This window comes from Ceratotherium simum, chromosome 12, assembly GCF_057802395.1.
Source record: "Ceratotherium simum simum isolate JZ-2026a chromosome 12, ASM5780239v1, whole genome shotgun sequence".
Classification (NCBI taxonomy): domain Eukaryota; kingdom Metazoa; phylum Chordata; class Mammalia; order Perissodactyla; family Rhinocerotidae; genus Ceratotherium; species Ceratotherium simum.
Genome location: NC_141911.1, coordinates 34,682,322 through 34,701,625, shown reverse-complemented (window position 1 = coordinate 34,701,625; position 19,304 = coordinate 34,682,322). Strand labels below are relative to the sequence as shown.

Here is a 19,304-nt window from a genome sequence, read left to right as displayed (position 1 = left end):
TGAAGCTTTGTCAGGATAATAAATAAGGTGCTTCCTCAATATATCCTTTTTAGATTTCAGGACTATTAATACAATTTATAAGTGTGCAGAAAAGAGTAGATATAGCAGGTCTGAGACTGCTTATCCTTAGAAAGGCCTGCTTACAAGGCTGGTCCTTGCTGGCATAAAACAAAAGAATACGGCTTATGCTGAACACCTGCTGAACACCCAGATACCTTCTGGGTATCTGGAATTTTGGCACGTGCCAAAGTTCCTAGAGGTGCCTATGTGACCAGCCCCCAATAAAAAGCCTGCAGGTTGAGTCTCTAATGAGCTTCCCTGGTTGACAACATTTCACACATGTTGTCACAACTGGTTCCTGGGGAAGTTAAGTCCTCCCTGTGTGGCCCTACTGGGAAAGGACTCCTAGAAGTTTGTGCCAGATTTCCTCCAGACTTCGCCCTATGCACCTTTTCCCTTTGCTGATTTTTCTTTGTATATTTTTGCTGTAATAAATCACAGCCGTGAACACAACTATATGCTAAGTCCTGTGAGTCCTCCCAGCAAATCACCAAACCTGAGGGTCTTGGGGACCCTGACACAACAGAAGAACAAATTTAAATATAAAAGTTGTATTACTTAAAACCCACATGAGCTTCAGGCAATATTTATTATCATTATATCTCACCATGCCTGTTAAAATCCAGAATACATTTAACAGGGTAACAGCAAGCAGGCAAACAACCCAATGCGCTACCATTTTACTGATTTTTCGGCTATATAATGATGTCAAAATACAACCATATAACCTCCTAAGAAGCTAGAACCCACCAGAATTTGGTACCCTTGATTTTTTCTCCTTCTCATTCTTCATAGCAACTCAGTTCAATCTTCTTGTTACTCGGCTTAGGGCCATCAGTTAACAACAAAACCATCAAGAAACTAAAACCAATATGATCCTTCTGGGTAGTATTTTGTAGAGAAACCAAACCCCTAAACTAAAGGAGTTCCATGGCATTCCAGGGTATGCCTGCAATACAACCCTGGGATGCTACAGGTGAAGGACTGGGACACTTGCTCTGCTCTTAGGAGGAATGGAACGGCGGAATCTCTTGTTAGACAAAAGCAAGGATGCCTCTGGGCCATGCAAAGGCACTGAATGAAATGAAAGCAGAGGCTCACGAAGAAAGCTGTGTGATGACTCCAAGCAATGCCAGGAACTGCTTCGGAACCCATTGTATGTGCATGCGCAGGCACATACACACAGGCTTTTACACATACTTTTTAATAAAAGTATGTCTGGGGTCTAAAATAAATAGTTCTGGCCCTCTTGGCTTCTTTCTTACAATAAATATCAGATTTCTTTGCAGAACTTATTAAAGCTTACAAAATTTCATTTATTGTTCCATTAAAAAAATCAAGTCAAGAAGTACATAAAAATGTAGTGTTACACTAATTTAAAAAATATTTTTATACATTGTTATATGTTTCTATAACTTTTGGTTACTGCTCCTTACACAATTCACACATAGCGATATGTAGATTATGCTGATTGAAATAATATATTCCTGACAGACATATACAACTTGATCTGCTATTAGTTTCAATTATTTTCCTACCATCTTTGCTAGAGGCACTAACATAGGATACTACAATTGTTCTGAGCTTCAGTCTCCCTCTATTCTCTCTGCCTAAAGACAACTGAAATCCAAATTTACTGTAGTAATTGTCTAAAGAATTGTGAAAAAACAACTTGGTTTTAAATGTCCTTGACTATGAATAATAACAAATAGCCAATTACACATAATTTCAAAAGCAGTCATTGATAAATTAGCATATATTTCCCCCAGGCTCTCGGAGAAGCAAATAAAGAAGGCAGAGAAGTGCTTACATTTTCCTGGTTTGGCTGGAATTCGAATCACAGTGGGCTTCCTGGTGGGCGCTGGTTGAACTGCTCGTTCTTTTGTTGGTTCTGTTTTTGTGGGGAGCTGAAAGGGATCTAATGAAAAACACAGTTTGTTTTGTGTGTTTTAGTTAACACGGACTCAAACAAAAAACCTCATTCATAATTAAAGAGCCATATTTTTCATGCCCCAGGGAAAACTATTCACGGATAAACAAAATCTCAGTTTGCAGAGACAAAAACAAAGTCGGAGCTCATGAAAGGAAATAACTTGGTGCTCTGTAAATAATTCATACGGCTTTTCTTCCTCTCTGATGACAGAGATCCAGGACAATCTTGAATTATGTAGAAGCTATCTTTCATGGGAATGCAATCATTTCATAAGTGCCCGCCTGAAAATGAGGGGCAGTTGAAACAAGGAGCCAATTTTCCCCTGTGAAGCCTCCCAGATCCCCCAGTAAGGAAGACCTCTTCTCCCCCACCCTCCTGTGCCTGGACTGGAAAACTTATGCACCGGGCTCATTAAGGGCCCTCATCCTACGCATATCGTGCCCGGCACAGGATGGGTGCTCAGCAGAGCCTTGAATTTAGTAGTTTAACTACATTTCAGCAACATGGAAATGAAAAACAGAAAAATGGAAATAAAATAAGATATCTCCCTTCAAATATTTAATTTTGGGGCAAGGATATACGACTCGGCACTTCTCCATCTTAATTGATTCATTTAAAATAGACAGTATGTGCTTAGAGAAAGTATTTTAAACAAAAGCATAACCACCAAAATTTTGAATGAAAGAAATGTCTTTTTTTTTTCTTTTTTCTCCCCAAAGCCCCCAATACATAGTTGTATATCCTAATTGTAGGTCCTTCTAGTTCTTCTATGTGGGACACTGGCTCAGCACGGTTTGATGAGCGGTGAGTAGCTCCGCGCCCAGGATCCGAACTGGTGAACCCTGGGCCACCGAAGCGGAAGGCAAGAACTTAACCACTGCGCCACCGGGCCGGTGCTAAGTCTTTTTTTTTCTTTAGTGTAAATGCTCTTTTCAGTAGTTTGGAAAAATGACCATAAAGTTTTTAAAAGATGAGAAATCTAAAAATAAATAGATTAGCAAAAATAAAATAAAATGCTGTATAATGAATACTCTCTACAGCACACAGGATCTCGTGAGGCTGCCTTTGCCTTTAGTCAACAAGAGGCAGAATGAGTATATGCAGTAATTCTGCACCTGTTCTATGGATCTTGCCTGTAGGGAGATACTCCCTGTAAAACAACGCACTTCACAGCTCCCATGATGAACAGCATTCACGTTCTGCCTGTTATAAGCTACAGTTCAGTAAGCACCTTTTGCTGACCAGCTCTTTTCAGGATCCTTTTAAGGATAAGAAGGACTTTTAGCTCCCTGATACTTCCCCTTCCCTTCCACCCAGCTCTCAGGCCCCACAATCATATATCCCACCAAAGGCATCACTCACTCACTAGCCCCTTGCTCACATAGTATGTCTACTACGTGCCAGTAACAGTGCTAGGTGGGGAGATACAATGGTAAAGTACAATCCTACTTTAAGTTTATTATCTACCACCTAAGAAGAGCCCCCAGATGGCATGCTAGGTAAATAATTATTATTAGGCTACTGAGAAAAAAAAATTAGATGACCCCTCTAGGGAAACCTGTCTATCAACTCACAAGTCAGGTAAGCCTTGTCTAAGTTTAAAAAACCAATGCAAGATTATCAAAACAATACCAAATTTAAAGAAAAGGCTCTTGTAATAATATAACTTTCTTCCACTGTAACCTATATCCCCACAAAACAAATAAACAAACAAAGCTCCTTCTTTCAGGTCTAACCAAATTCTTTAATTCCTTATTTTGTTATAACATTTTTTACTTCAAAAGTAATATTTATTGTAAAAATGGGAAACACTAAGAAACATGTAATAGAAATCTCTTCTAATCCCATCCCTCCAGTAATAATTATTATTTAAAATTTGGTATATCTGTCTACAGATTTTTCCCCCTATATTACAGGTATTATTATGTAGGTATTTTGAAAAACAAAAAACAGGATAATTTTATATCCATTTCTTTGTAATTTGCTTTTCACTTTTGTTCATTCACTATTGATTGGGTGCCTGCTACACATCAAACACTATTCTAGGCGCTGGGAATACTTCAGCGAAGAAAGCAGAGAACTCTGCCCTCATGGCACTTACATTCCAGCAGGCAGATGGAGACAATAAACAATAAACATAATAGATAAGTAATTCATGTGGTATATTAGAAGGTGAGATATACTATTGAAAAAAGGAAAAAGTAGAGCAAGGTGAGGAACTGCAGGTGTGAGCAGAAGGGAAGCAGGTTACAGCATGAAACACAAGTGTAGGGGGTGAGGGAGGGGAGAGCTCCATGACCATCTTTCCAACAACTGCATTTTACATATTCTGATAGTTCTTCCAACTTAAATAATACACATCTGGTCTTTAGGAAACAGCAGTGCCAATGGATAAAAAGGGGTAGGTACACTTGTATTAAAGCCCATTATTGCAAGTATTACCTGAATCTGAACTCCCAAATGGTTCATCTATTCTGAGTAATGCTAGCTAAAACAAAAGAATCTGAAGACCCCATGTAATCTTGGCATACATTTTATTCAAACACAGAAACACAGTATCTTTCCTCTGTGTGTATCCTTCCTTTCTGTTCATTCTCTCTCTCCCCTGCCATTGCCTCTGCTCTGCCTCCCTGGCCCTCACTGGAACCCACTGACCTCCAAGGAGCCAGCTTCCTTCCCCCAGCTGCTGCAGAGACTTGATTGTTCAGGAACTTGACCATCCTCCCTCCCTCCAATCTTGTTGTAATATCCCATTCTCTCAGGGTCTGTTTTCTGCTGGGAAAAGAACCCAAAATTTAAGAAAAGGATTAAGGCTGATCATTGTAGTTCACTGTGTTCTATCTTTCAACTGGCATTCTGCTTTAACAGCTGCTTTTCGTGCCTATAATCTGCTGGTTATTAGTACACATTTTTAGTTGATTTCTTTGAGTGGGTGTGGAGGCGGAAGAAAATCTTGAGCATGGAACGACTTCCATTGTTTCCCAACTCATATTAAATTCTGGGCCAGTATACCACCTATCCTCTCCCACATTCCCGGAGTGAGGGCACAGATAAGGGGGGCAGGGAAAGGAGAAAAGAGGCCAAACAGTGCCCTTGAAGGGCTGGGCACTTCCAAATGTGCTTGCTGTTGGAGGACTGGCCACAGGGAACCCTGCCCCAAATGCCGCACACAGTGCAGCAGATCTCACCTGTCGCATTACAGGGTCCAGTCATCTTTTTTTTTTTTAAAACCTGAAGGATTTAAATTGAAGTAGCATAGATACAACTTAAATACAAAGTATTCAAAGTGTCCTAGCTATCCACTCTTTCTCTTTTTTGGTCTTTTTTATTTTTTAAAATTTTTTGTTTATTGCAATAACATTGGTTTATAACATTGTATAAATTTCAGGTGTACCTCATTATACTTCTATTTCTGCATAGATTACATCATGTTCACCACCCAAATACTAATTACAACCCATCACCACACACATGTGCCGAATTATCCCTTTCGCCCTCCTCCCTCCCCCCTTCCCCTCTGGTAACCACCAATCCAATCTCTGTCTCTATGTGTTTGTTTATTGTTGTTATTATCTACTATACTACTTAATGAAGGAAATCATACGGTATTTGACCTTCTCCCTCTGACTTATTTCACTATGCATAATACCCTCATGGTCTTTATTTTTAATATTGTTAGCTACTCTTTAATAATTGGCACTCAGATCATGTGCAACTATTCTACTATACATGTCTCTTGAAAAAAAATTTCTTTCTCAATACAGTGAAGTGAGGAATTCTTAGTGTTCCAGCACTGAGGGCTGTTTGGCAGGAGTGGGTCTGTTTAATGACCTACCCCAGCTGTGCTCACTGAGTCAGTGAGCTCGGCATCTGCCTCTCTGTCTGCATGCTGTCCCGGGCTATAATCCAGACGAGGTGTGCAGATGAGTGGGGAGGACAAACAGCATCACTTCAGTGAGACGGTGGAGCCGGAGGCCTGTTTTTCATCTTGATCGTGTGCGAGTCTCTGTCTAGCTACACAGCATGGAGTTTATTTTTTACGTCTTTTCATGAGAGGGGTATTTTTTCCAACAGAAATGTAAGTGGGCAACATATAAAGCATGGATGGCACCTCATGTCTGGGAACTCCAGGCACTGCCAGGTGGGAAACTGGATCATCGGTACTATTAAAATGTTTCAAGTCCATAAGCTTTGACCCAGAAGTCCCATATTTGGAAAGTCAGTCTTCAGAAATAAAAGCACCAGTAGAAGTGAAAATGTTTATGAGACTGTTTACTGCAGCATTTTTTGTAGTAGCAAAAAAAAAAAAAAGCCAAAAAAATTCAAAACAAATGAAACCACCTGAATGTCCATCAATAGGGGAAATGGTGAATCAATGATGATACACTCATACCAGGACTATTAGACAGTTATAAGGAAACAAGGAGTTAGACTTAGATCTACTGGCCTGAAGAGATGTCCATAAATCTAACTGTTAAATAAAAAAAGCAAGCTGCTGAGTGATGGGTATAGTATGATAAAAATTTTTCAAAAAAGCAAGAAAAACACATGTACATGTTTGTAAGCTTTGGTTTGGAATGTCGAAAGGCACAGAAGGCTACATACAACACTGTTCACATTGGTTACTCTGGGGATTTGGATGGACTGGAGAGAGATCATTTTTTTTTCTTTTACTAAATGTATTGTCTGACTTGTTACAGCAAATATATGTTACTCTGTAACTAAAAAAAATCCAATAAAATAAATTCAATCACAAGAAAAAAGTCACAAGATTAAGCTGAAATAACATCCCTGCCAAACAAACTAAAACAAAAATCACTTAAAAATAACCAGAAAAAAAGAGAAAATTTTGGTCCCTTTAGTTGCTTTTTCAAGGCAATAATGGCCATAAAATTTTCCATAACGTAACCAGAAAAATAAAAACTCTTTTTTTTGGATACTATTCCTTGGCGGGTTTATTTAAATAAGAGATAATGCAGATATATATTTTTGAATTTGTCTAACTTAGACACATTTTGTTCCTAATAATTAGCTGTTATTTGTAACCTTGAATAATATAACTGTTTAGAAAAATCATGTTTTACTATTTTTAAAATTTCTATTCCTCAAAAGGCTGAGGATCAGTGTGGGAGGTGGCTCTCTTTCCGTGGCCAGGACGACAAGATGTAACTCTCCCAGTTCCTTTCATCCTAATTCTGCTTATGTTCAGCTTTGAAAACCAGGTTCCCCCATCCTCTCCTGCCTACTCAGTTCCCTCGTAAAAGACAACCTTTGTTACCAACTTTTTATACATCTTTCCAAAGGCATTGCATAGTTGTGTGTATGTGTGTGTTTCAACACCAACAGTAGCTAAAATACCCCGAATACTATCTGTACCTTGCATTTTTTACCTAATAATATCTTGGAGGTTGGTCCATAGTGGGAGATAATAGGTGGTCTGCCTCCTTCTTAATTACCACACAATACTCCATGGTAAGGATGTACCATAATTTATTTAAGCAGTCCATTGAAGGTTATTTCCAATATTTTGTGGTAGAAGTCCTTAATCTGGTGTCCAAGAATAGGCCCTTGAAGCTCTGGAAATTGTACCTCCAATTGTGTGTACACGAGCTAAAGGGCTATTTTCAAGGGAGATGAAAGATTCACAGCCTAATCAGATTCTCCGAGTTCTGTGATCCAGCAAGGCTTAAGAACTGCAGTGCCATAATTCTATCACAGACTGTTTGCTTTTGCTTCTACAGAAAAAACACAAAACATCTCCAAAAGAATCTCCTATCCAAATCTAAGGAAAGTCAATGGCATCTTTTTTTACTTTTATTTGCAGTATTTATTCTGCCCTCCTTCTAGCCCCTCACACCAACCCAATTATTCTACACCTGCTGCCAAGCAAGCAGGCCCCATTACACCTATATCCACATGGTCTTCATTACCGAGTTGAGAGAAACATTGATGATAATGTAGTTTTCTGCCCATTACCTGTCTCTAATAATATGCTTGTCATCATAATTAGTTTCACCATCCGTGGCTTGCTTTTCTGTCATTTCTTTCCCTTGAGTTCTGTTAATAGCAAAAATTGGCTGCTAAACTATTATTCTGGTCTGTGTAATGGGGCTGACAGCAGAAGCATTCTGCTTTTTTTGACAACTGGGTATGATTTGTAAAGGTGTGAAGAGGAATTGCTAATACTTCTCAGCTCCATTACATTAACCTGGAAGGCATCCTACCCAAGAAATGAATCCAATATTAAATTGCCTGTTTTATGAGTTTTCCTTTAATAATTTTTCTAATCTTTACAATGTTTTCATAGCTTTGGTATTTTCTGATCTCCATTTCCTGAGATTAATATGGCAACTTCATTTTATGAAAACTATTTTATTAGATTTTCTTTATTTTTGAGGGAAGAAAAAGAAAAGGAAAGACATCTGTGAGTTTCTCTCCTTTCTCCTGTGTTCCTCTCCCAGTTTCTGGCTGATGCCAGGACAATTAGGCAAGGTTTCACAAAGAGACCATAATCCTTTATTACACTGACATTGATATACCATCAAAAAGTCACAAAGCCCAAATAAATAAAGAACAAAAATCTCTCTGCATGTTGGGGAATTCAGAGGTGATCCTGAAGGCCTCTGGAGGTCAATAAGCAGGGAACCAAGACGGTCCAATGTACACTCTAGAACGATCCCTTGGGTAGCCATAAATAGATGATGATGGGTTTGAGGCAGATGCAGGGGCTCAATTTAGGAGGCCACTGCAGTAATCTGGGCATAGAGGCCTAAAGTGGGGTAGGAGGAGGAGGGACGGAAATGAGAGGAACATTCAAGAACTATTCAGAAGGTAAAACCAGCAGGAGTTGGGGAACTAATTGGATGTGAAGGGCAAGAGGTAACAGGAATAACTACTACTTAATGAACACTTACCATGTTTCAGACAATGTGATAGGGCTTTCCTGCATAATCACATTTAAACCTTGCAATACCTCCATGAGGAGTATTATTATTGTGTTTTATAGATGAGGAAGCAGAGGCACTGTGGGGTTAAGTGAATTGCCCAAAGTCACAGAGCAATTAAGTGGCAGACCTTGGCCTGTATGACTCCAAGTCCAAACAACTAGCCATTGAGTGACAGGAAGGAAGACTCAAGGGTATTTCTAGGATTATCTAGGGAAGGCTGGGTGTGTGAAGGTATCACTACTAAGGTGCAGAATATAGGAAGAGGAGCAGGAATAGAAAGAAGATAAAGTGTTTAGGTCAATATAACTCCACAGCCAAGAGCAATGGTTAAAGTCAGGTACGGCAAGCAAATTACAGATTTTGCTAAAAGACTGCCTCAATAATTAAATGATGTGCAATGAAGTGGTAGAAATCAAAACAGAAAAGGCTGAGTATGAAGCATCGGACTGTATTCATGTTGAATGTATACTACTGACCTTCCTTTTTGAAGATGACTGTAATTATCTGCTTGATGACACAGAATAAATTCTCAGCAATTATTAACCAAGTTGCCATCCCCATAGAATCCAGCAGGTTCTACAAAAGGTGATATTTCTTTGCCTTGAACTGTTTCCACTCCTTAATGGCTTGCTTCTGTTGGATTTACCCATTCCTGTCCTACCCTGAACCTTGTAACACCAAAAAGGTTTAAATAAGAAAATGATATAACAAACACTTGAAAGTTTTTAATGTGTTGCCTGGTTTAAGGATTCATGAAAATGTTGAATGGCAACATGATATAGTGAAAATAAACTAAATTTAGAATAAAAAGACTGTGTTTGAATCCTGCCTCAGAAAATTGTTAGTTTTCTGACACTGGGAAGTTACCATACATTGATATCTCTCAACCTTATGTTCTCTGTCTACAAACTGAGGCCAACGATATGCTGCAGAGGGTTACTGAAAGTATTAAGTTAAATAATGTATGTCTGGGTATCCAGCAGAGGGGTTGGAACCCTGCAGAAGCTCAATACATTCTAATGTTCTTCCTTCCACTCTTTATGGACAAGAGGCATTCCATAGCCAGCTACAATATTATGTGCATGATAAATATTTAATAAATGTGTTTGTTATCATTTAAAATACACCTGTGCTGTGCAGAATTTGGTTTTAAATCACAGAATGTATACCATTTTGACGCATGTTAAACATTTATAAGATGACAGCTAACCTTTTGAAAATACTATCAAGTTTACATGTTCACAAATTCTACCCAAATAAACAAAGAGTAGTAAAAGGAATCTTATCAATGACAAGTAGGGCAGCTTAGTTTGACAAATCAAAGATAAGCTTCACCACCACATCCTCCATCTGAATGAACAGCACGAGGAAAGAAAACATCCTCTCTGCCTCTTGGGAAATTTAATTGTCCTGATCTTGGCAGGAAACTTAGAAGTGTTATATTTTATTTACAAAACTTTGCATTCCCAAGGGAAGATGTTCCGTGAAGATTATGGGAAAAAAATTGCAACATATGGCTGGGTCCTCACTCCTTGCACTGCTCTTGCCGGAGTCCTCCCCAGGGCTGGCCCTTCTGCTGACACTCCCAGCGGGGCCAGTTCAATTTTAGGAGTCCTTCTGGGGCCACTGCATGACTTCTCATCTATGAGAATTTCCCTTGCATCCTCCTAATGCGTGAATCTGTACCTACCAGAGAAAGGGAGCCAGCCTCACAACTAGTTTCACCCTTAGTCCCAGTCTGCTTATTCCTGGCTCATAAAACAGTAATCAACATGCATGTCTCCCTCTTTCTCCATCTCCACCTCCCCCATCCCATATTTCCATTCCTCTCTGTTTCTAACTCCCACCCAGTTCCATGTTTCTTAGTCTCTCTGTATTTCCCCGTTTCTATACACACACATGCATGTGCACACACGCATACGTATACACCGCAATAACTTATGTAGTGGAAACTAAAACAGCAAGTGCCATTCAAGATACCCTATGATGAGTTTAGATTCCCCTCCACTTCTGATTTACTCACCCAGAACCAACGCTGAACCCAGGGAGTCTTCAACCAGGTTCCCAGATGGGGTGGGTAAAACATCATCATCAAAACTGATGAGGTCGATGTCCCCCAGAGGCTTGCTTTGCAGAACTGGAACTGGGGGGTTGGCTGGGGGTCCTTCTCCCAGTGACCTGAATGCTTTGGCTTGTGATGCCACTGAGAGTCGGGGAGGAACAGTGACCGGTTTCAGCGAAGCTGCAGGGTAGGTGGGGTTTTCTGAGGAAACCGATTTCTTCGGCAGCAAAGGCCGAGGAGCAGGAGTTGGGACTTTCTTCCCACCATCAGGGCTCTCAGCCACGGGCCCTCCTCCCAGAATCTCATGAGTAACACTGCGTATAAGGCCAGGATTTGGTTTCTTTGGCAATTCAGGTTTGGTTACTGGGATGCTCCCTGCTTCTTGCAGTGGAGAGTGTGGGGTGAGCCCTTCCCTAGAGGCCACCTTGAGTCTGTTTTCAGTCCAGGAGTTCCATTCTCCAGAAGCTCTGTTAGCAGCTGGTTTGGGAGCCACAGAGGGTTTCCCTGAGGAAACAGTAGGCCTTGGGGGGAGTGTGCGGGGAGCAATTTCTGGTTTCTTGGGCAGTCCCGAGGTTTCTGTATTTGTCTGACCCTCAAATGCTTTGATCCTTGAAACAATACTATTTTGGCTTCGTTCTGTGTTCATAATGTTCATTACTGCCTGACTATCCAAGTCGTTGGTATTGTCCAGCAGAGACTGGGGCTGGCTTGGGGATGACTCTTCTTTTGTGGCCGCAGAGCTGATTTTCTGGTGATGCTGCTTTTTAATGTGAGTATCTCTGGCTACTGGTCTGAGGTTGCTTTTTGATCTTGGTTTTGGCACTGGACATCTTGTAGCACTGGAGTTTTCTGGACAATTCTGTTCTTCAGCAACATCAAAGACTATTAAAGGCACCACATTTGTCAGAAGATCACTGGCTGAGACTGCTGGGGAAGGCTGAAGAGGTTTGAGAGGTGCCTGTAGTGCTGAAAAGACCAAAACAAACAAAAAGAAGTTGCAATGCTATAATTTAAAAGAAAAAATAACAGAAGATACACAGATTTTTTAAATATACATGTAGAATACAAGAGATTTTGGTTTCCTTAATTTGTAAAAAATAATTCCAAAACCAGTGGGGAAATTGTTTATACTCAGCTTCCTGCAGGAGTGTTCTTCAAGTTATATTTATTCATATAAGAAATATTCGCTATATACTATTTTAAAACACCATTAAATTCCTGATTCTCAGTAGACTTATCACATGAACCATTTCTCTCATCAAAATTCCAACATTTCTTGCTTTACTTTTCCAAAGTTATCCAAATACAATGCTTTTTAAAAGCCTAACAGGACAGCCACCTTTAGCATCCTGTCAAGTTTAAGTTGCTAAACATAACATCTTTCTCTATGGGAATAAAGGGCATAAGCAGTAATGCCAACTATGAGTTAAAAGGATGATGTTTTTGTGACATGAACTAGTGTGAGCCCAAGAAATTGGGGCTGTGGCTCGTGAGAATGATCTATTATCATAATAATCATAGCAAACCCAAATAAAGAAAGTACACAATGATCACACTGACTGGGAAGCAGAACTCAATGAATTATGCACAAATTGCAAATTATTTTAAAGGCTAGAGCCTACTACTGACTGCTCCCCTAAAACTAGGTCAGAATTAGGGAAGACAAATTACTTGCATTACTTTGAGGCAGATGGTTGTCTATTTCTTCTGAAAAGTCAGTCTGAGTTGCAGAAGTAATAGTGTGCCTTGGAGTCGCAGCAGCATTATTATTATTTGTAGTATTAACTTGAACTTGGTTGATTTCTTTTATGACTTGTTCATAAGATGGTGGGAGCTGCAAAATAAAGAATGAAGATTTTAGACATCTATGGGCAATAGCCAAGATGTTAACAGTCCCACTGTTCTTATTTTTGAACTTCATTTTGCAAATAAAATGCAAAGAGATAATGTGATATTTATTCACCTCAGTAGGAACCAGCTCACTGGGCCTCCAAGAGCATGCTGCAGAAGATGCAGGAAACCCCAGTCCCGGAGGTGGGGCTCCTGGAAACCACGAGGCTGGCCTCAGTGGCTCAGCTGCCACAATGGTGATCTCTGGGCGCCTAGCAGACAGAAGCCTCAGTGAGGTTTTGCAGGTTGGTAACAAGCTATTGTCTATTCGCAGATGTTCAAAGATTCATGAAAACAACTATCACCCAAAAAAGTTACATGAGAACTTCCATAGTCACAGAAATGACCTCTCTGGCCTGGGCTGTCTCTAACAGTACACCCAGGCACACTTCAAGGGAGCAAATGACAATCATTCTCTACAACTTTGGCCTCAAAAAGTTAGAGATGTACCCTGAACTCACTTAGCTCTGCCTTGGTTGATAAGAATAAGGACTAAGTAAAGCCCATACAATCTCTTTGTTCCAGGGCTCTGCTATCTAGCCTATTGCACAAACAGAAACATATTGGAAGGTAGAAAAGTACACTGGTTGAATAGAACTGTTTAGTTTTCTGTTATTATGAAGTAGATACTCTGAAGTGATACTATATAAATAGAATATTCTCTTTCTCCTCACTCCACCTGTGCCCCAATTCACAGTCACCTTTAAGTGTTTAGAGTTTACGTGTTCACTTTTGGACCCTGATGTGTCTGTGTTCCTGGTCAGTTTTGTGTATGAATTTGATGATTAATCTTTAATAGTGAGGAGCCATAGTGATTTGGGCACGGCTCCTTTCATTCTTTTCTTTTCTTTCCTTCTTTTTTTTTTTGCGAGGAAGATTGGCCCTGAGCTAACTTTCGTTGCCAATCCTCCTCTTTTTGTTGAGGAAGATTAGCCCTGAGCTAACATCTGTTGCCGATCTTCCTCTTTTTACTGAGGAAGATGGGCTCTGAGCTAACGTCTGTGCCCATCTTCCTCCATTTTGTACGTGGGATGCCGCCACAGCATGGCTTGATGAGTGGCGCATCAGGCCGTGCCCAGGATTCGAACCTGCGAACCCCAGGCCTCTGAAGTGCAGTGCGCGAAGTTAACCACTACGCTACCAGGCCAGCCCCTCATCATTTTCTTAATCTGATTCTATAGTCTCATGTTTAAGTTTTATTTTCAACATGATTTCTTTTTTTTTTTTAAAGATTTTTTATTTATTCACTTTTTTCCCCCCAAAGCCGCAGCAGACAGTTGTATGTCATAGGTTCACATCCTTCTAGTTGCTGTACGTGGGACTCGGCCTCGCGTTGGACGGAGAAGTGGTGCCTCGGGGCGCGCCCGGGATCCGAACCCGGGCCGCCAGCATCAGAGCGCGCGCACTCAACCGCTAAGCCACAGAGCCGGCCCATCAACATGATTTCTTAACAAACACCAACTGTGTGACCCTGAGCAAATTAATCAACTTCTCTGAGCCTCAGTTTTCTCATCTAACAAATAGGGATGATGATATCTGTTCTGCTTTTCTCTAGCACTCTGCGGAAAATAAAAATAAAAAAGCACTGCCATTACCAAAACTGTGCATATACACATATTCTCATGCTAGCTTGTGAAACAGTAAAACCTACTCATTGATTAAATTTGAACCGTATTACCCAAGAACCTCTGCTTACAGCTTTGGTCTAACTAAATAAAAAGAGTTAACAGTTAATAAATGTTAAGCACCATACACAACAACCTTATGAGGTAGGTATGATTAGCACCATTTTAAAGGTGGGGATACAGAAGCTAAGAAAGACTAAGTAGCTTGCCCCAGGTCACACAGTAAGAAAGTAGTGAAGTACTTGGTTATGTCTGACTCTAAAGTCCTTGTTCTTCATTACTCTATACTACACTGTAAGAAAAGTGAAAGCAGGAACCACGTCTTATAAAAAATCTATTTACCCACCTGTCCACACTTCCACCCATTCTACCACCTGTCTGTCTGTCTATTGGTCCTTCCTTCTATCTACCCAGTGACTCACTCCTTCCTCTTCCCCTCCTTCCTTCTCTCCAACCAATCATCCAGTCATTTATCTATTCAGCTGTCTATCCAGCCTGCTTGACTCTTTTCCTTCTTTATCCTTCCATTCCATTTTTTATCCTGTCATCTACGCATTTATCTGTGCAACATTTACTAAGTGGCTAGGCAGTACAAAGCATTTCTTTGAAGCAGTTACAACAATGCTTTACATATAGAAGTTGCTTAATAAACATTTTTTAAATTGACTTCAGTAAATAATCACTGTCAAAAGAACATTTTCAGGCTTGTATTGCTTCTTCTCTCAAGGAAAATCTTCATCATTCAAACTTACAGATTAATTCAGGAAATGTACTAATGAGGCAAAACACTGTAATACATTGTTTATGAAAGAGAAATATTTAACTTGCTGATAATACATTTTGATTTCATTATTTGCAGAATATATGCCCTTTGTTACAAATATAACCATACCTCCTCTCTCGATGAAGCTCACTCTGAATAGAAGTCCGAGAAGCTATAGAAGAAAAAATAAACTGATATAACACAAAAATTAGTACATTCTATAAAGGCTTAAATTTGTATAGGGTACCCCATTAGAAAAAGTTAGCTTATACTTGATATCATATAGAATGTATGAATTTTAACATTGATAATTGAAAAGCAAATCAAAATGATCTTTTTACATGGCATAAAGTTATAGTTACATATTTGAACTGCATAAGAAAATATAGATTTCAAAAACTCCCCAAAACATATTCTGTGGTTCTGAAAATAATCTGAAGAATGAACAGAGATAAGAAGATAGCTATTAAATACAAAGTGCATGGTAAGAGCATTATGACAATGACATGAAATAACAATGAGCAGAAAAAAATTAAATATCTATTCTCAACCACATGACTATACTTTTGTCATATTTGTTTATAACTCTATTGCAAAGAGAGTGGAAGTGGTCAAATTTTCATCTATTTTCTAACTCTTCTGGAATTTTATAACATTTATGTTGTTTTATTACCTAAATTAAGAGATAATAAGAAAAGCAAAAAGTGTTCAAAACACTTTTATAAACGTTTATAACCTATACAACTGTATATGCAGCATTGACTTTTCCCTCAAGTCTCAAACTCAAAAAGCTAGATGGCTTAAATTTTTTCCAAATTTTATTTTAAAACTAAATCAAGTCTTAATCAGATGATCTGGAAAATGTCACATATGGGGTCATATATTACCCATATGTGTAATAGGGAATATTATCCCTATTTTCAAGGAGCACATTCTAAATATATCTCTTTTTTTTTTTTTTTTAATATATCTCTTAAAAATCTTCAAATATGTACTACTTTGTAAAGATTTGTGCACAAAAGGGAATATGTTTCAGATAGAAACTATTTCTACCAGTTGCCTTTGTATCTCTACAATACTTTTTCTGATTTCAAATCAAATTCTTCTGATTTGAAAAGGTTGAAGATGTGAATCTTTTCTTTCCTTCTCCTATTAACTTTTGATTCTCTCTGAACAAGGAGGCTGCCAAAGCCGGGGAGGCAGAGGTGGAGGTGGGAGGTGAGAATGGAATTTAGGCTGGGGTTGGAGCTGTGACAGCTGAACCTATGCTGGGTTGGCACAGCAAACCCAACATCTGAAACCAAACCCTCTGGATCTTGAGTTGGAGGATGTCATATATTCCTATCATTAACTGGTCTGACTGTTACATTTTTGTCAAGAGCTAAATCTTGTACATTTTGTCTACTGGAATAAAAGAGGACAGAGAGGCTAAAGCTCTGAGGGGCGCATCTGATTCATAAGAATGGCTTCATTAAGTCAGAGGCTCACCAAGTACTACAATCACATCACCGCTATCACGAAAGCCAGAATCAGCAGACAGCACTATTAAAAGACATCATGTTATTGTCACAAACATACCTCTTCCACGGGGCATTTTTGCTGTGCACTATTCATGAGTGCTAAGGGAAAAAAAGAAGGGGTTATAGAAGAGGAAAGGGAGAAAAAGGAGTGAACCCAGTTGCCTATGCTCTAAAAGGAATTCAGGAGCAAGACTGTTTTGCCATGCCACTGTCCCCACTCTGCACACTTCGACAGAAAAGAAAAGTTGATGAACAATAGTTTCAGAGAGTAAAGCAATATGTTGTGGAAAAGATAAGTCTGTACAGACCAGGATGCTCCTACACACAACCACAGTAAAAAAATCTACCCATCATTTTTAACAACAGTGCAAAAAAATCTAAAAGCCATTTTGTAAAATCAATTTGCTACTTCAATAGGAATCAATTCTAAAGTATGAATACAACACTTAAAAGGTAATTCAGTAGTCAATTTACATTCTTTTAAATCAGTGGCTTTGCACTTGATTTTGCCCATTCACACCAGAGGTCGTTAGCAACAGGTCCCCCTGGTTAGCAGAGTAGTATTCCTACTCTGGATGTAGCAGAATGAGAGGAGAAGAGGTCTCCCAATTATACTTACAGATCTTTTCCATATCCTTTGAGAATCACTGCTTTTCCTTCTTCTGCTCTTAATTTTTTTTTTCAATTTCACTCATCTATGAAATCTCTTTTCTCTCTTGAACCTCATAGAAATGACTGACACTTTTTGTCATTGTTGAACAAGTTTAGTGGCTAGAAACACTAGATTTTCATGTAGTGTCTCACACTCTTCCTGCTATTTTCTCAACTATCTGCTTAATCTCATCCTCATTTTTCCAGATTACACAGATTTGGCATAGATGTTGCCAGGAGAATTGAATTTGCCACCAATGCCCATACAGACAAACATGTTCCTTTAATCCCCTGCCACCAGCTACTCGTGTTTCATGCATTTTGGATTAAGGCCACAGAATAAAGGCAGTATTTTCACTTAAAGTTATTCTGCCATTTTACAGAACTATTTTCAAACTTTTCTAGTTCATATAGTTAAATTCTAAGTATAAAACAAATTCATATTCAGCTGTTTATAAAAGATTGAGATCTGGACTTGCAATATTAGCACTAATAAAGAATCCTCCTAAATTCCAACAGGATCATAAGCCTGGAAGGATCCTCAGTGATCATCCTACTCCTCACCTTACAGATGAGGACACTGAGATACAGAGAGGTTAAACAAATTATCCCAGGTCACAGCCCATTACGGGAAGGGCTGGGGGCAGTTTGTGCCTTGAAGCAGTTTAACTCCTTGTAGAGCCAGGAGAGCTGGATACTAGTTCTGACCCTAAATAATTCAAAATTATCAACTAAATGATGGTAAGAAGAAATAAACACACAGAAGGATTATACTACAAGCATCTTGGCTATAATACTGTCTTACCAATGAAAATCACAATAATAAAAAATAACTCACTAACTCAGTAATAACTACATTTGCTTGAGACAGCGTATGAGCTGGATGCATTTGACATGATAACAAGAACATCCGTGGAGTCGAAAGCTCAATGGCCTTGGAGTCAGGAAGTCTAGGTTCACATCTCAGATCTACCTTGTGAAGCATTTAACCTCTCTGAGACTCAGTGTCCTTACCATCTGTAAAATGGGGCTAATACCTACCACGCGGAGTGTTATTTTATAATGTATGTGAACAGTTCCTGACTTACAAGAAGCAGTGAATATTAGCTAAATCTGAATTTCAGAGAATAACTTTCTCTTAAACAGTTAATGAAAGGAAAAATCATGAAATTCCAGATATATTCAATTAGACACTTTTAAGATCTTTACTCAAAATATTTAGGGATCACAAGAATGAATGCAAAAAAAAGGACCTCAAGGCTTTATTGGAACCAGAATCATTATGAAAGAATTTAAAATACAACCAGTTAAGGAATATTGCTTTAAAAATCTGATAAAGTCTTTCTCCTTGCCAGGGTTAGATGACTGAATCTGGGGTAGTAAAGCAAACATTTCAATGGGTTGGGTAAGACAAAAACTGTTTACAATGTAATTTTTCTTATAGAATGGGCAAAATGGGGAAAAAGACAAGGGATGACACAATTATTCCTCATTCTGTATTTACATGGCATCACTTGAGGATCAGGTTTGGCCTTCTTGCCTAAACATCAGGGATAAATACAACCAACAAATATTTCTTTAGTGTACACAAAGCGACTGACACCTAAGAACTAAAAGACAACTGGGTTAGTTGTTTTTTTTTTTTTTAAAGCCTCAAAGCAAGAGTTTTCCCTTTGTTTCATCTCCTTCCTCTCTCTTCTAGGGCCCTGCTTCACCAATTTCTTCTTCTGATCTCTGTCTGATTCCTTCCCTGCTGCCTACAAATGTTTCCAAGCTTCCTCATCCTAAACAGTCTATGAAGACATTCAAATCTCTTCTCTGCTTGACCTTCCTCCTTTCTCAAGTGACAGCCC

General features: G+C 39.1%; 1 protein-coding gene across 5 annotated transcripts in view; it reads right to left on the bottom strand.

The window, feature by feature from the left end:
- Positions 1–19,304, bottom strand: part of SH3D19 (SH3 domain containing 19) — a 166,748-nt gene that overhangs the window by 30,368 nt on the left and 117,076 nt on the right. For 2 of the 5 annotated variants that reach the window (XM_087437541.1, XM_087437539.1), the window contains exons 4-8: positions 15,410–15,452; positions 12,966–13,104; positions 12,674–12,836; positions 10,964–11,968; positions 1,871–1,978 (exon numbers count right to left, since the gene is read on the bottom strand). In XM_087437541.1, coding sequence (XP_087293667.1) covers positions 1,871–1,978; positions 10,964–11,968; positions 12,674–12,836; positions 12,966–13,104; positions 15,410–15,452 — 1,458 coding nt within the window. Of the gene's footprint in view, positions 1–1,870; positions 1,979–10,963; positions 11,969–12,673; positions 12,837–12,965; positions 13,105–15,409; positions 15,453–16,858; positions 17,164–19,304 lie in introns of those variants that run through there. The other 3 variants (XM_087437542.1, XM_087437543.1, XM_087437540.1) reach the window with 3 other exon arrangements.